A 17,063-nucleotide genomic window follows, 5' to 3' on the forward strand; every position below is an offset into this window, starting at 1 on the left:
CCGCTCCGCGGCATGTGGGATCCTCCCATACCGGGGCGCGAACCCGGTTCCCCTGCATCGTCAGGCGGACGCGCAACCGCTGCGCCACCAGGGAAGCCCCAGCATGATCTTTTTTGACCCACCTCCTAGAGTATTGAAAATAAAAACAAAAATAAACAAATGGGACCTAATGAAACTTAAAAGCTTTTGCACAGCAAAGGAAACCATAAACAAGATGAAAAGACAGCTCTCAGAATGGGAGAAAATATTTGCAAATGAAGCAACGGACAAAGGATTAATCTCCAAAATATACAAACAGCTCATGGAGCTCAATATCAAAAAAAATATAATAAAAAAACGGGCAGAAGACCTAAATAGACGTTTCTCCAAAGAAGACATAGAGATGGCCAAGAGCACATGAAAAGCTGCTCAACATCACTAATTATTAGAGACATGCAAATCAAAACTACAATGAGGTATCACCTCACACCAGTCAGAATGGCTATTGTCAAAAAATCTACAAACAATAAATGCTGGAGGGGGTGTGGAGAAAAGGGAACCCTCGTGCACTGTTGGTGGGAATGTAAATTGATACAGTCACTATGGAGAACAGTATGGATGTTCCTTAAACTAAAAATAGAACTACCATATTACCCAGAAAGCCCAGTACTGGACATATACCCTGAGAAAAACATAATTCAAAAGAACACATGTACCCCAATGTTCATTGCAACACTATTTACAATATCCAGGACATGGAAATAACCTAAATGTCCAACAACAGATAAATGGATAAAGAAGATGTGATACATATATACAATGGAATATTACTCAGCCATAAAAAGGAATGAAATTGGGTCATTTGTAGAGATGTGGATGGACCTAGAGTCTGTCATATGGAGTGAAGTAAGTCAGAAAGAGAAAAACAAATATTGTATATTAATGCATATATGTGGAATCTAGAAAAATGGTACAGATGAACCTATTTCCAGGGCAGGAATAGAGACAAGGATGTAGAGAACAGACATGTGCACACAGAGGGGGATGGGGAGGGTGGGATGAAATGGGAGATTAGGATTCACATATGTACGCTACCATGTGTAAAATAGATAGCTAGTGGGAACCTGCTGTATAGCACAGGGAGCTCAGCTCTGTGCTCTGTAATGACCTGGATGGGGGAGAAGAGTGGGAGGGAGGTCCAAGAGGGAGGGAATCTATGTATACATATAGCTGATTTACTTTGTTGTACAGCAGAAACTAACACAACATTGTAAAACAATTATACTCCAATAAAAAAAAGAAAAAAAATGGTTCCTTTGGATAAAATGACTAATAACTGTTAGAATTGCTTCTAAAGAATAAGGAATTGTATTAGACCAAAGTTAAAATTCCTGTGAACACGTTGGCTTCCTATTTAACAGGTATCCTGCTTCAAAAGAATATGCAAAGAATGTAGGGAAGATTTGAGCAGGTAAATTTTCATTTCTATAAATAGCAGCAAAATTTGGAGAATGAACTGTTGTCTAATGAGGTCAAGCTAAGGAAGAGGAATTTTCCAGAAGGGAAGGTGTATGAACAAGAAGAAATTCTTTATCTTTCTACTTAGTGCCAACTCTCTATGGAAACCCATATGGGATAGAAAAAATCCATTCCACATTTGTATAATGGTCTCCTTTTATTTATGACTGCAATCAATATTTCTGAAGTCACTGAAGCAGCCTCTGCTTTTTAGAAGGCAAAATCAGAAAGAATTGAATAAACAAAATAAAAAACTAAGCTCTGCATAGGTCTGAGGTTCTTACTGTATTTTAGAATCACAGGGGAGCTCTTCAAACCATAGATGCCCGAGCAGTTAAATCAGAACCTCGGAAAGTGAGGCCCAGGCATCAGTACAGATCTTCTTCAACTTAAGATACGATGGGATTGTGCCCTGGTAAACCCATCAGAAGTTGAAAATACCATAAGTTAAAAATGCATTTAATACACCTAACCTGCTAAACACCACAGCTTAGCCCAGCCTACCTTAAACGTGCTCAGAACACTTGCATTAGCCTACAGTTGGGCAAAATCATCTACCACAAAGCCTATTTTATGACAAAGTGTTGACTATCTCATAATTTGTTGAGTACTGTACTGAAAGTGAGAAACAGAATAGTTGTGTGGGTACCGGTTGTTGACCCTCATGATCATGTGGCTGCCTGGGAGCTGTGGCTGCAGCAGCTGCCCAGCATCACAAGAGAGGATCTACCACATGTCCCTAGCTAGGAAAAGGTCAAAATTCCAAACTTGAAGTATGCTTTCTACCAAATGCAAAGTCGTCAAGTTGACCGTTGTAAGTAAGGGACCATCTGTATTTTGTAAAACTCACCCCTCTCCCCAGCCCCCGTGGTTCTAGAGTGCAGTCAGGATTGAGAACAATTGGCAGGTGTTTTGGAACTCTTTGGAAGCACCTTTGTTTAACTCAAATTTATTGTAAACAGCTGAGGTCAGGAGAGAGTTGGCTGATATCAATATCAAATCCAGGAAATCGTAACTGGTGTTGGAGAAGCAAGGGGCTTAACTCTGGGCAATAAAAGAACAAAGTTCAGTCAAGTTGTGTCCTAAGTGAGTAATAGTAACTAAAATGTATTAGCCATCACTTGTCTCTTACATTGGTCATGTTTTATGACTTCACTTTATGAAAGTCATAAACCTTGTCTTACATAAATGTAGATTTATATTTTATGTGTATAAAGACTAGTACTGTAATAAAACAACTTGATCAAAAGAGAATCTTTATTTCTTTACAAAAAGTGACAGCCAAACAGAGACCTATGTGCTATGAAGAGAATAGAAAATAAGTTCAGTTTTACTTAAGACCTGGTTAGCTAGAAAACTAGGACTTTTTGTTTCATTCACTGGGTTATAAATCCTCTTCTTTAACAGCCTAAGACATTTTTCAGCACAGCACCTGAATAAACAAAGTACTTCTAAGTGATTTACTTCATAGTACTTCTTAATTTAAACTATTTCCTTTCTAAAGGGAGAGTCATATTTCTGATTTCATATCTTTCTTTCTCAAGGAGAGGGATTATATTATTCTGTGTATTTCTCACTGAATATCTGTGATAAGATCAAGTGAAACACTTAAAATTTAAAAAATATACATAAACTTTTCCCTTGTATACACATGAGGTATTGTGGTGGGAATCAAAGCATGTATGAAAGGAAAATGCTAGAAAAAAAAGTACTTTAAATGACCTAGAGGATATTTTTTTGGTGTATTTTTTGTTAGTAACACATGAATATTACTAATTCGTATTTTGGAGGGGAATATGGTGATATTAACATTTTGCATACTTGTGATTTTCTTTTTCTACATACCTCTTTAAATGAAGTAGAAACAAATAAGTTTTTTTCCCTAGTTTATTTTTTGTGACAATACTTTCCAGGCCTACAGTTGTTAGAAATTAGCAGAGAAAACCCCTCAATTTACTACTTATTAGTTATTTTAAGGTATATATGCAATTTAAAGGAGCTAAGCTTTTACTCCCTTTCCTACAGTTTGGAATAGAAACAGAGCCAATTCCAGAAGATATTGAAGATCCTAAAGCCTACAGGTATGGGAATTTTTGATCAATACCTAATAGGACTGGGCTTTTGCAAAACACACCATTTTACCAAAGCTGACCAAGTTAAATGAATTTCCAAATTATTAAATACTAATTTTCTCTGCTGTTTCTCTATCTTTAACCTGTTACCTTTTAAAATTTCTGTTTTCAGTATCGAGAATGCCAGAAGAAAAAGAGAACATGACAAGTTAATGAAAGAAGGGGAAGAAATCAAGGCTGAGAAGAGAGAACGAATCAAAGCTTTAAGGATTCAATTACAGAAACTACTACAGATGAATGAAGAATTACCAAAACATATGCAGTTTAAACGGACAGTAAGCCTAAAATAAATTTGATTTTACTTTTAACATATGCTGTTTCTGAATTGAGGCTGCTCTTTTGCCAACAAGTAGGAACACTTAAAACCATCTTTAAATTTCCCTTGTCTGGTCGGTCAATGTGTTGGCAGCAACTAAACTACTGTAGAACTTGTCATGCAACTTGGTTTGGATGTAGATGAGCCTCTTTACACAGTTTACTTCTGGATTTAGCTACTTCACATTTTTTTGGTAATAAGATATAAGTTTGAATCTGGTTATCAATCCTTACCATACCTAGCCAAGATATTTAACTGTTGGATAGGAACATACTATATAATTTGATTCTCTGTGGTTCCTTTTCCATAATTCATCAACTCTGTTGAAAAGGTAGTACCTGGTTCATCCACAAAGTTTCTAAAAGATGACTTAGTATAGTTGTAGCTATGGGGACAATCACCAAATTGTTTAAGCTAATATTGTATTAATTTTTTTTCTTCTGTGACTTGTTGCAAAGCCCCATCTACCTCCTAGTGATAACTTTTTTTCCTCATTTTTTTTTACATTATCTTAAATGGAATTACTGTCAAGAGCCTAATCAAATAAAAGCTCAGAATTTATTATCCTGACTATACCCATAGGTTACCCAGTCCTATAATTCCAGAAGCACTTAGCCAATTTCATATTAAAAAAAACTGTGGTGAAATCATAATATTAACTCATTATATTGGTTAAAAGACCAATTTATAATGGTTAAAAGATGTTATTTTACTAAGAAAAGTGTTGACACTTGCAGGATATGGGTACATAATTCAAAATAAAGAACAACTGAGGTAAGTTCTGTGGCTAAGCATTTTACATACACCATTATTTAAAGCACTAACACACCTGGAAAGAATAATTACTTTCAATTCAGTGTGAATGAAGGCCTTGATATTTTTCCAGGGGTGAAGGAAAGAAACACAAGGCCCCTAAGTATCCTTATGGGGAAAATGGCCCCTTTGGTGAAGGATATTCAACCAGAACTTGGTTATATCAGGAAGACACCAAAGACATTACTGTCTTTCCTAGGTGGGGGTCACATGGGAGGGAAGGTTCAGCTAATGATCAAGTGCCATGAACTTTTACCCCATGCCCAGCTGGTTATGTAATAGTAGTTATTCTGGGGTGGAGAAAGTTCCTCTTTTTCTTTTTTTTTAAACTGTTTAAACTCTCCAAATATTCTGTTAGCATTCATTGTTTTTATTGTGGGAAAAACCTTTTAATATGTAACTGTATTTTCATCATTGTTAATTATTTCTGGGAACTTTTCTCCATATTTTGTGACAGTAAAATCAAAAGTATGTTGTTTTTTTCTAGAATGAGAGAGTTTATGATACTTAGGAGACAGTTATGATGTGGCATAAAATTGAGGACAAACCTTAAAAATCTGTATTTATGTATGAAATAGGATTGATAAAGTCCATTGATAAAGGTACCCATTTTGATGAACAAATCTATTTATCTGCAGGATTTTGATCTAGATTCCAAAATTCGTGCTGAGATTGACAGGAAAACAGCTAATAAAATTCAACGAGTGGAAAAGGAATTAGCTTGGGAAAAAGAGAAACACCAACTTGGCCTAATGAAGCTACAGAATAGGTAGGATCCATATTTCCTGCAAGTTAAGATGTTTGAGAGCATATATTTGAAGAAAGTAGTTTCCAGTGGCTTTATTGAAGTGAGAGGTCTACTGAAGTGCCTACTAACTCCTAAAATCTCAAGGAATCCTCCTGTCACTGCTACTGATTTCCTGAGCTCACTCTTCCCTAGTTTAAGTCTGCGAAATTTTTTGCAAACCAAATTATGTCATACATATTTACTTTCGGTTTTTAACAAACTATTTATTTTATAACTAATTAACACATGAGCATGTATATATTAGAAAATCAAAATTAAAATAGAGCCAAGGGGGCTTCCCTGGTGGCACAGTGGTTAAGAATCCACCTGCCAATGCAGGGGACACGGGTTCGAGCCCTTGTCCGGGAAAATCACACATGCCACGGAGCAACTAAGCCTGTGCGCCACAACTACTGAGCCTGCGTGCCACAACTACTGAGCCTGCACTCTAGAGCTCACGAGCCACAACTGAGCCTGCGTGCCTAGAGCCGGTGCTCCACAACAAGAGAAGCCACCGCAATGAGAAGACTGTTCACCGCAACGAAGAATAGCCCCCGCTTGCCACAACTAGAGAAAGCCTAAGCACAGCAATGAAGACCCAACGCAGCCAAAAAAAGAAATAAAAATACAAAAAAATTTAAAAAATAAAAGAACTTTTATAACACTCCAGAAATTTCCCTCGTGGCCTCCTCCCGATAAATTTTTACTCTCCAAAGATGAATGTTTATCACCATAGACTAGTTGTGTCTGTGAACTTCATATACATGGAAAGCTGCAGTATGAACGATTTTGTATCTGGCTTCTTTATTCAGTATCATGCCTAAGATTACCCATGTTAATGCAGGTAGCAGTACTTCATTCATTTTCATTGCTTTGTAATATTCTATTAAGTGGTTATACCACAATTTATTAATCCATTTAACTACTGATATTTGAGTTGTTCCTATTTTTTGGCTTTGATGAATAATGCTGACATTCTTGTGCATGTCTGTTGGTGGACATAAGCACTTATTTCTGTTTGCTATATAATCAGGAATGGAACTGCTAGACCGTAGGTTCTAAGCATGTTTAGCTTTATTAGACACTGACAAACAGTTCTCCAAAATGGCTCAATTTATTTATACTCTGATCATCAATGTATGAGAATTCCAATTGATTCCCATTGTATTCATTTTCTAGGGCTTCCATAACAAAGTACCACAGACAGGCTGGCTTACAATAACAGACATTTATTATCTGATAATTCTGGGGACCGGAAGTCCAAAATCGAAGTGTTGACTAAATTGGTTTCTTTTGAGAGCTGGGAGGGAGAATCTGTTCCATGCCTTTTTCTGAGCTTCTGGTGGCTTGGCCAGCAATCTTTGGTGTTTCTTAGCTTGTAGATGCATCACTCTAAATCCTCTGTCTTCACATGGTGTTCTCTCTGTGTCTCTTCATATAATATTGCCTCTGTGCTTGCCCAGCTTTTCTCCTTTTATGAGGACATCAGTCATGTTGGATTAGGATCCATCCTAATGATCTCATTTTAACTTGATTACCTCTGTTAAGACCTTATTTCCAGATAAGGTCATATTCTGAGGTACCTGGGGGGTTAGGACTTCATATTCTTTTTGGGGGACACAGTTCAACCCATAACACTCATGCTTGCCATCCTTGGGCATTGTCAGTTCTTTAAATTTCAGCTATCCTGTAGTTGTGTCTCAGTGTGACTTAAATAGGCATTTTCCAGATGAGTGACGATTTTCAGTTCCTTTTCCTATACTTATTGGTTATTTTTATATTCTCTTTTGTTAGGGGTTTGCTCAAGTCTTTTGTTCATTTAAAAATTGGGTTGTGGGAGTTATATATTCTGGATGAGTCTCGTCATACACATGACACATGTATATATGACATATCTGTGTGTATGCATGCATGTAAAATATCTTGCTCTACTCTGTGGCTTGTCTTTTCATCCTCATTGTAGTGTCTTTTTGAACAGAAGTTTTTAATTTTAATAAAGTTTAGTTTATCAATGTTTTCCTTTGCAATTTATCAATATTTTCACTAACTTTTTATGGTTAGTGCTTTTATGTTGTAGTTAAGGAATCTTTGCCTATTCCCAATTCATGAAATAATTCTCCGTTTTCTTCTAGAAGCTCTACTGTTTTGCCATTATCTACCTTGGGTAATTTTTGTGGGTGGTGTAAGATAGAGATCAAGTGTCTTTTGTTTCTATATGGATATTCAATTGGCCCACTGTTATTCACTGAAAAGACCATCCTTTCCTTACTAGACTGTAGTGATGCTTTTGTCAAAAATCCGGTAACCACATATATGTGGGTCTGTTTCTAAACTCTTCATTTTATTCCATTGGCCTGTCTGTTTTTGTGCTAGTGTCACAAGACCTTAATTATTCTTGACATCTGATATTATGAACCCTCTGGATTGTTCTTCACCTTCAGTATTGCTTAGGTCCTTTGCACAGCATAAGTTTGTCAACTTTCACGACAAAACCTAGGATTTTGATTGAAATTATGTTGAATCTATAAATCAACTTAGACATAAAAGATGAGGAAATGTGAACCAGCAAAAAATAACAACAATTAAATTGATGAAGAACTTTTAAAAGATAGATGTCTGTAAGCTATAAGAGAAAGTTGAACTGGAGAGTAGTAAAGATTCCTGAGCTTAATGTTTTTTATACAGACAAATAGGGTAATATGTACATACATGTATCATCACCTGTTATCTATTATATATGTAGTATATGAAATATTATATATGATAAATGAGATAATAGACAGGAAGATGAATTACATTTCCTCAGAGTTCGATATAATCCATTTACCTTTAAATTGCAGTCCGTCTGAAAAATTTTGACTCTTCATACTATCAAAACAATGGTATTATACTGTTTATAATGAGATGTTTAGTATTTTCATTAAGAAGAAAATTCTACTTGCTCTTTAACCAAGTCCTATTCAACTTCCACTGCATCCTTGTTGGGTTGGTATATGCATGGTTGAATTTTGGATCCAGCGTGATATAGTGGTATCATTTATCAGCATAGTACATTGTGATCTTATTTTATTGTGTAATAATCATGCAGAATGATTAAAATGGTGATGATTGCAAATACTTTTTTTTTTTCCTTCAGATTTCGTGGTTCATTGGAAAGCGATACTATTGTGGTTCATGCCATACAAAGTGATCACAAGATATCCTCCTATAGGCTTGTGAAGCCCTCTAAATACTCCAAATCCAAACGGCCAAGTCAATCAGAGAGAAGAGCGAGCAAATTTGAGAGGTTTGAAAAAGAAGGAACTGGAAGAAAGGACAGTCAGAGAGATACAGGTAACCTAAATGACAAGAAGGCTTTTACATCCGTATTTATTAAAATTTCAAAGTTGAATTATCTTTTTGTGAGCAGAACCTTTGACTCCCAGTCATGTGACTGAGAGTGGATGAGAGCACCTGGTGCTGCGGATTTCTTACTTCCCACGTCCAGCTGTTCTTAAATCTGGGATTTCCCCAGATGCTAGTTTTCCTAGGCAGTGTTTGTTCCCAGATTCCGGGGCCCCATCCCAGAGGGTAGGGCTAGAGCACAGCATTTCACACTCTTTTCCAAGAGCGTATGCTTTAAACAGAGTGATGAGCTGAGAATACAGATGTGAAAATAGTGCCTCTAATCCCTGCACCCTGCCTCTTGTGACTGCCTGCAGGGTGACTGCAGGTGAGTAGGAGGAAGACAGGAATTCTGGGAATGGCTTGCAGAGCCCAGTCAAGGATAAAGGTCACTGTAGCCTGGCCAGATCTAGACTAGTGCCCAGGATACAGTACTGACCTTAATACTGGTTCACTCTCTTCGTTGAGAAACCTTTAATGGCTTCTTTCTGCCTCTAGGATAAAATCTGAAACCATTATCCCCATATTTAATCCTTCTACAATATCCCTAATTTTTTTCCAATAGCGCATCCTCATACTGCGTGATTGGCACGTTTAGCTTATTGTCCTGCCTGCTTCTTCCTAATTATGTCTGAAACTTCCACATCCAGGTTCCTGATGGAGTGACCAATTCACCCCTCTCCTCTCTGAATTCTCCCCAGTCCTTGGGGATCCAGATCAAATTATACTTTTATTTTTTAAATTGAAGTATAGTTGATTTACAATGTTGTGTTAGTTTCAGGTGTACAGCACAGTGATTGTTATATTCTTTTTTTTTAAAAAATAAATTTATTTATTTATTTTGGCTGTGTTGGGTCTTCATTTCTGTGCATTGGCAGGCAGATTCTCAACCACTGCGCCACCAGGGAAGCCCAGTGATTGTTATATTCTTTATCAGATTCTTTTCCCTTATTGGTTATTACAAAATATTGAGTATAGTTCCCTGTGCTATACAGTAGGACCTTGTTGGTTATCTATTTTATATATACAAATTACACTTTTACTATAAAGCCTTTCTGTGGCCACTCAGGCCACATTAAACTATTATTTTTCCATGGTGCCATATATTTGAAATATGAAATGAAATGGTAGCTTATAACTATATGACCATCCATATTATTTAACTTTTTTTGTGTATATCCAAAGTATATCTCTATGCAACTTGAACATAAATAGAGTAATTCCCCCAGTAGAGACTTATAACTGATAAAATCAATTATTTTAATTAATTAATTGTTATAGAAGTGTAATTGACCTACAAAATTGTTAGTTCTACGTATGCAACATAGTGATTCCATATTTCTATACATTGCAGAATGATCACCATGATAAGTCTAGTTATCATCTGTTACCATACAAAATTATTATTACATTATTGACTGTGTTTCCTATGCTGTACATTTCATCCCCCAACTCATTTATTTTATAACTGGAAGTTTGTACCTCTTAATCTCCCTCACCTATTTCATCCCCCCACCCCCTCCCCTCTGGCAACCAGCTGTTTGTTTTCTGTATCTGTGAGTCTGTTTCTGTTTTGTTATATTTGTTCATTTGTTTTGTTTTGTTAGATTCCACATATAAGAGAAATGCAGTATTTGTCTTTCTCCGTCTGACTTATTTCAGTCTAATACCCTCTAGGTCATCCATGTTGTCACAAATGGCAAGATTTTTTTTTATGGCTGAGTAATATTCCATTGTGTGTGTGTATAATATGCATATGTATACCACATCTTCTTTATCTGTTCACCTATCGATGGACACTTAGGTTGCTTCCATATCTTGGCTATTGTAAATAATGCTGCAGAGAACTTAGGGGCACATTTATTTTTTGAATTAGTGGGGTTTTTTTCCTTTGGAAAAATATCCGGAAGTGGAATTCCTGGGTCATATGGTAGTTCTATTTTTAATTTTTGAGGAAACCCCATACTGTTTTCTATCGTGGCAGCACTAATTTACATTCCTACCAGCAGTGCACAAAGGTTTCCTTTTCTCTGTCTCCTCACCAACACTTGTTATTTGTCATCTTTTTGATAACAGCAATTCTGACAGGTGTGAGGTGATATCTCCTTGTGGTTTTGCTTTGTATTTCCCTGATGACTAGTGATGTTGAGCATTTTTTCATGTGTCTGTGATAAAGCCCATAATTTTTAAATTCTAGATTTGTGTGTTTCTGACCAGTTTTTTGATTGGTCACAGACCACTGCAGTTGGTATATGTCACCTCAAATTATACATGTCAAATAGGACTCATTTGCTTTTGCCTTCCCCCATCATCATGTTACAGACACTCTTTCCCTGCTTCCCAATATCTGTCAGTGGTCTGTTATTCATTATCTTGTTCTCTAATTGTTATCTCACCAACTTTTTAATAAGGTTCGGAGGAGCAAAACTTGTGATTTAGATCTCTTTATTTTGGTATTCTAAAATACTTATGGGATTTAATTCATGGTGGTTGCTTACTATATACTGCGGATTATAATATATATTACAGATTCATTATATTGGATTTTTAAAATGTGGCAGGTTAAAAACAATATATGAAAGTTTTATTTTGATGTTTCAAAAAAATTGAAAATAAATGTTGACTCTCTGTACAGGTGGGAGTATTAGTGTGCCAGAAGAATCAATCATAGAAAAAGGGAAGAAATTTCGGCCTAAAACCCTAAGTGAAATTATGGTGGAAAGTCAAATTGAGAAAACAAGGAAACTTATATTAAAGGCTGAAAGGGCCCAACTGAAAATTCAGCAGCGAAAAAAAGAATGGGAGGAAATGTAAGTTTTTTTTACCTGAAATCTTTTGTTTTAATGAGTCTCAAAATATCTTTTAAAATCTTTGCATTTATTGACATTGGTATTTAAATAAAGAACTAAAAGAAATAGAAACCGATAGAGATATTAAAGTCAGGTTAGGTGGATCTTTCAGGGTGGTGATACTGTGGTGGACCTTCAGTGACACCTTGAGTTTCAGGTCTAGGAATTTCATTTTACTAATATATTCAGTGATTTTTAAGAATTAAGAAATTCTTTTCTATCCCAACTTTAAGAAGATATTACTCCTGTACGTTCTTCTAACATCTTATAGTTTGGGTCTTCATCTTTAGGTCTCTAAAGGTACTTTCATTTAACAAGCACATCTTTTCATTTATTTGTTTTCCACCTTTATATCTTTGGTTAAATATCTCTTCATGTCTTTTGCTCATGTTCAGATAACAGTGTTTATCTTGTACTGTTGACTTTTGAGAGTTCTTTGTATATTCTAGACATGAGTACTGTGTTGGATATTTTATTTGCAAATATTTTCTCTTAGTCTGTGGCTTGTCTTTTTATTCCCTTAACAGGATCTTTTTCAGAGCAAAAGTTTTTAATTATGTTGAGGAAAATTTTATGATTTTTTTTCCCTATGAATCTTGTTTTGGGTATCAGGTCTAAGAACTCTGCCTAGCCATAGGTCCCAAAGATTTTCTCCTATTTTTCTTCTGAAGGTTTTATAGTTTTACATTTTACATTTAAGTCTGTGATCCATTTTGGTGTTCATTTTTGTGTAAGATGTGTAAAATGTGGGATTTAGATGTAATTTCATCTTTTTTTTTTTTTGCCTGTGGATGACTAATTGCTCTAACACCACTTGTTGAAAAGTCTCTCTTTCCTCCATTGAATTGCTTTTGCACCTTTGTCAAAAATTATTTAGGCATATTTGTGTGGGTCTATTTCTGGGTTCGCTTTCTGTTCCATTAATCTATATGTCTATCCCTTTGCCAATACCGTAGTGTCTTGATTACTGTAGCTATGTAATAAGTCTTGAAATTGGGTAAACTGATTCCTTTCATCTTATTCTTCTTTTTCAAAATTATTTTAGCCATTCTAGTTATTTTGCCTTTCCATATAAATCATATATTTATCTCAAAAAAATCTTGCTGAAATTCTTTAGGACTTATATTAATCCTGTATATCAGTTTGGGGAGAATTGACGTATTTATTATGTTGTCTTCTAATCCATGGATACAGTATGACTCTAAATTTACTTAGGTCTCCTTTGATTTCATCAGTGTTTTGTTTTCAATATAAAAGTCCTATATATATCTTGTTAGATTTACACACAGATATTTCACTTTTGGGGTCAATTGTAAATGGTATTGTTTTTAATTTTGATACCTATGTGTTCATGGTATAGAAATAAAATTGTATTTTGTAGGTTTATCTGGTATTCTGTAACCTTGCTGAACTGTCAGATTAGTTCTGAGAATATTTTTGTAGGTTCCTTGGGATTTTCTGCGTAGACAATCATGTAATCTGTGAGTAGAGACAGTTTTATTTCTTCTTATCCAATCTGTTTGCCTCTTCCTGGTGATGGAGGAAGTTTAGACTCCCCACTTGGCCTTTGCTGGCATGGGTGGAAGTAGCACCACATTTTTTTTTCTGTGGTATTGGCTGGAGTAGAGAGTTTAGTGTCTACACGTTTTTTCTCTCACCATTCTGTTCTGTTCTTGATGCTTTAGCTAGAGAGAGCAGGATTTTGTTGGGCTTTTATTGTCTAAACACATGGTGTTTCTGAGTTACTGTTTTCTTTCTTTTTTTTAATTGAAGCATAGTTGACTTTACAATGTTGTGTTGATTTCTGCTGTATACCAGAGTGATTCAGTTATACATATATATACATTCTTTTTTATATTTTGAGACATTATGGCTTACCACAAGATATTGAATATAGTTCCCTATGCTATAAAGTAGGACCTTGTTGTTTATCCATTCTATATATAATAGTTTGCATCTGCTAACCCCAAACTTCCTATCCATCCCTCCCCCATGCCCCCTCCCTTTTGACAACCACAAGTCTGTTCTCTATGTCTGTATGTTTCTGTTTCATAGATAGGTTCATTTGTTTCATATTCTAGATTCCACTTCTAAGGGATACCTTACGGTATTTGTCTTTCTCTTTCTGACTTAACTTCACTTAGTATGATAATCTCTAATTCCACCCATGTTGCTGCAAATGGCATTATTTCATTCTTTTTATGGCTGAGTAGTATTCCATTGTGTATGTGTACCACATCGCCTTTATCCATTAATCTGTCAATGGACATTTAGGTTGTTTCCATGTCTTGGCTATTGTGAATAGTGCTGCTATGAACATAGAGGTGCATGTATCTTTTTGAATTATATTTTGTCCAAATATATGTCCAGGAGTGGGATTGACAGATCATATGACATGAGTTACTGTTTTCTTTAGCTCCAAGTCTGAGATATACAAGGCAAAAATAAAACCCAGAGAACTTGCCATCATATACTTTCTTGGGTCCCAAGGTTTTTGTGGCCTACCTCCTTTTCACCTTTCAGAATCTTCTTATATTTGTTTTACATATAATATCCGGGGTTTTTATTTTCTGCTTGCTGGAAAAAATAGAAAAATGTGGGTCTATTCCATCTTCCTGGAAGTGGAACTCCTCTCAATTGATTTTTCTCATATTTATCTTTAATCTAATGATGTTGCTAAGCTTACTTTGTGTAGTAGCTTTTTCTCAGATTCTTTACAGTAATTTACAGTAGTACAGTCATCTGGTCTCATGGGAGATGAGCCTTATCTTTCAGCCTGGCCCGAGATCTTCATTGTCTCTTAGACCTTTGTGATTATCCAAGGCATCTTCTTTGTTCTTAATGGCCCCCAATGGCTGAGAGTGTGCCAAGATCCATTTCAATATGTGTATTTTTTCATTCACCAACGTGTGGGAATCATTCAGCTAGTTTCTGAACTTCTTTCAGAGGTAATTATACCGTGAATAGCTATAGATTTGGTGTGTCTGTAGGAGATGGTGAGTTCAGGAGCCTCCTATGTCACCACCTTGGGCAAGAATTCCAAACCTGGTGTTGCCTTAGGAGAAGCTACTGAATTCTGCTTCTTCTATGAGCTTTACTTTAGACAGTAGTTACTCAATCATTTGTGAGCTGCTCCACCAAGCTCAGGCATCAGTGGAAATTTAACCTGTGGAGATTTCAAAAGCTTACTAACTCTTTTTACTGTCTGGCTCACTCTGTCTTGCTCTCTCTGCTTCCATCTCCCTTTCTCTCTGTCACACACACATACCCTTCTTTGCATCAGTATCCCTGATGAACATAGATGCAAAAATCCTCAACAAATTTAGTAAAATGAATTCAACAACATATTAAAAGGTTAATATGCCATGATCAAGTGGGATTTATTCTAGGGATGCAAGGATGATTGAACATCCACAAATCAGTGTGACATATCACATTAACAAAAGATAAAAATCATATCATTTCAATAGCTGCAGAAAAAGCATTGACCAAGTTCAACGTCCATTCATAATAAAAACTCACAGCAAACTGGATATAGCGGGAACATAACTCAACATAATAAAGGCCATATATGACAAGCCCACAGCTAACATTATACTCAATGGTGAAGAGCTGAAAGCTTTCCCTCTAAGGTCAGGAACAAGACAAGGATACTCACTATTGTTACTTCTATTCAACATAAGAATGAAAGTTCTAGCCAGAGTAGTTAGGCAAGAAAAGAAATAAAAGGCATCCAAAGGAAGAAGTAAAGCCATCTCTGTTTGCAGATGTCATATTATATAAAGAATATCTTAAAGACTCCACCAAAATACCATTAGAACTAATAAACAAATTCAATAAAGTTGCAGGATACAAAATCAATACACAAAAATCAGTTGCATTCCTATACACAAATTATGAACTATCAGAAAGAGAAATTAAGAAAGAAATCAAATTTACAACCGCATCAAAAAGAATAAAATACTAAAGAATAAATTTAACCAAGGAGGTAAAATATCTGTACACCAAAGAGTAGAAGAACAGTGAGACAGAAATTAAAGAAGACACAAATAAATGGACAGATATTCTGTGCTTATGGATTAGAAGACATAGTATTGTTAAAATATCCATAGTATCTAAAGCAATCTACAGATTCAGTGCAACCCCTATCAAAATGCCAATAGCATTTTCCACAGAAATGGAAAAAAATCCTAAATATTGTACAGAACAACCAAAGACCCCAAATAACCAAAGCAATCTTGAGAAAGAAGAGCAAAGCTGGAGGTATCACACTTCCTGATTTCAAAACTATATTACAAAGCTGTAGCAATCAAAACAGTATGGTGTTGGCATAAGAAGAGATATATAGGCTAATAAAATAGAATAGAGAGCTCAGAAATAAACCCATGCATATATGGTCAATTTATGATAAAGGAGCCAAGAATATGCAATGAGGAAAGGAGAGTCTCTTCAATAAATAGGGCTGGGAAAACTGGACCACTATCTCACACCATACAAAATATTAACTTAAAATGGATTAAAGACTTGAATGTAAGACCTGAAACCATAAAACTCTAGGAAAAAAATAGGTGGTAAGCTCCATGACATCAGTCTTGCAATGATTTTTTTTTGTATTTAACATCAAAAACAAAGGCAATAAGAACAAAAAATAAATAACTGTACTACATTAAACTAAAAAGCTTCTGTACATCAAAGGAAACCAACAAAATGAAAAGGCAACTCATGGAATGGGAGAAAATATTTGCAATCATATATCTGATAAGGAATTAATATCCAAAATATATAAAGAACTCATACAACTCAATAGCAAATAAAATAAAATAAAAATGGACAGAGGAACTGAATAGACATTTTTCCAAAGAAGGCATACAGATGGCCAACAGGTATGTGAAAGTGTTCAGCATCACGGAAATGCGAATCAAACCCACAATGAAATACCATTTCACACCTGTTAGAATGTCTGTCATCAAAAGGACAAGAGAAAACAAGAGTTGGTGAGGATGTGGAGAAAAGAGAATCCTTGTGCTCTGTTGGTGGGGACATAAGTTGGTGTAGTCACTATGGAAAACAGTGTGGGGATTCCTCAAAAAATTAAAAATAGAACTACCATATAATCCAGCAGTTCCACTACTGGTTATATATACAAGGGAGATAAAATCATTATCTCAGAGATATCTGTACCCCTATATTCATTGTATTTGTAATAGCCAAGACAGGAAAACAATCTAAATCTCCACTGATGGATGAATGGATTAAAAAAAGTTGTGGCACATATATACTGTACA

At 35.6% G+C, this 17,063-nt stretch overlaps 1 protein-coding gene across 1 annotated transcript in view; it reads left to right on the forward strand.

Moving 5' to 3' along the window:
• CFAP44 (cilia and flagella associated protein 44) overlaps positions 1 to 17,063 on the forward strand; it is a 109,359-nt gene that overhangs the window by 56,897 nt on the left and 35,399 nt on the right. Inside the window, exons 19-23 of the mRNA XM_007107958.3 lie at positions 3,523 to 3,578; positions 3,742 to 3,904; positions 5,397 to 5,527; positions 8,682 to 8,878; positions 11,565 to 11,739. Coding sequence (XP_007108020.2) covers positions 3,523 to 3,578; positions 3,742 to 3,904; positions 5,397 to 5,527; positions 8,682 to 8,878; positions 11,565 to 11,739 — 722 coding nt within the window. The remainder of the gene's footprint in view (positions 1 to 3,522; positions 3,579 to 3,741; positions 3,905 to 5,396; positions 5,528 to 8,681; positions 8,879 to 11,564; positions 11,740 to 17,063) is intronic.

The sequence above is a fragment of the Physeter macrocephalus genome, chromosome 1, assembly GCF_002837175.3.
Source record: "Physeter macrocephalus isolate SW-GA chromosome 1, ASM283717v5, whole genome shotgun sequence".
NCBI lineage: Eukaryota > Metazoa > Chordata > Mammalia > Artiodactyla > Physeteridae > Physeter > Physeter macrocephalus.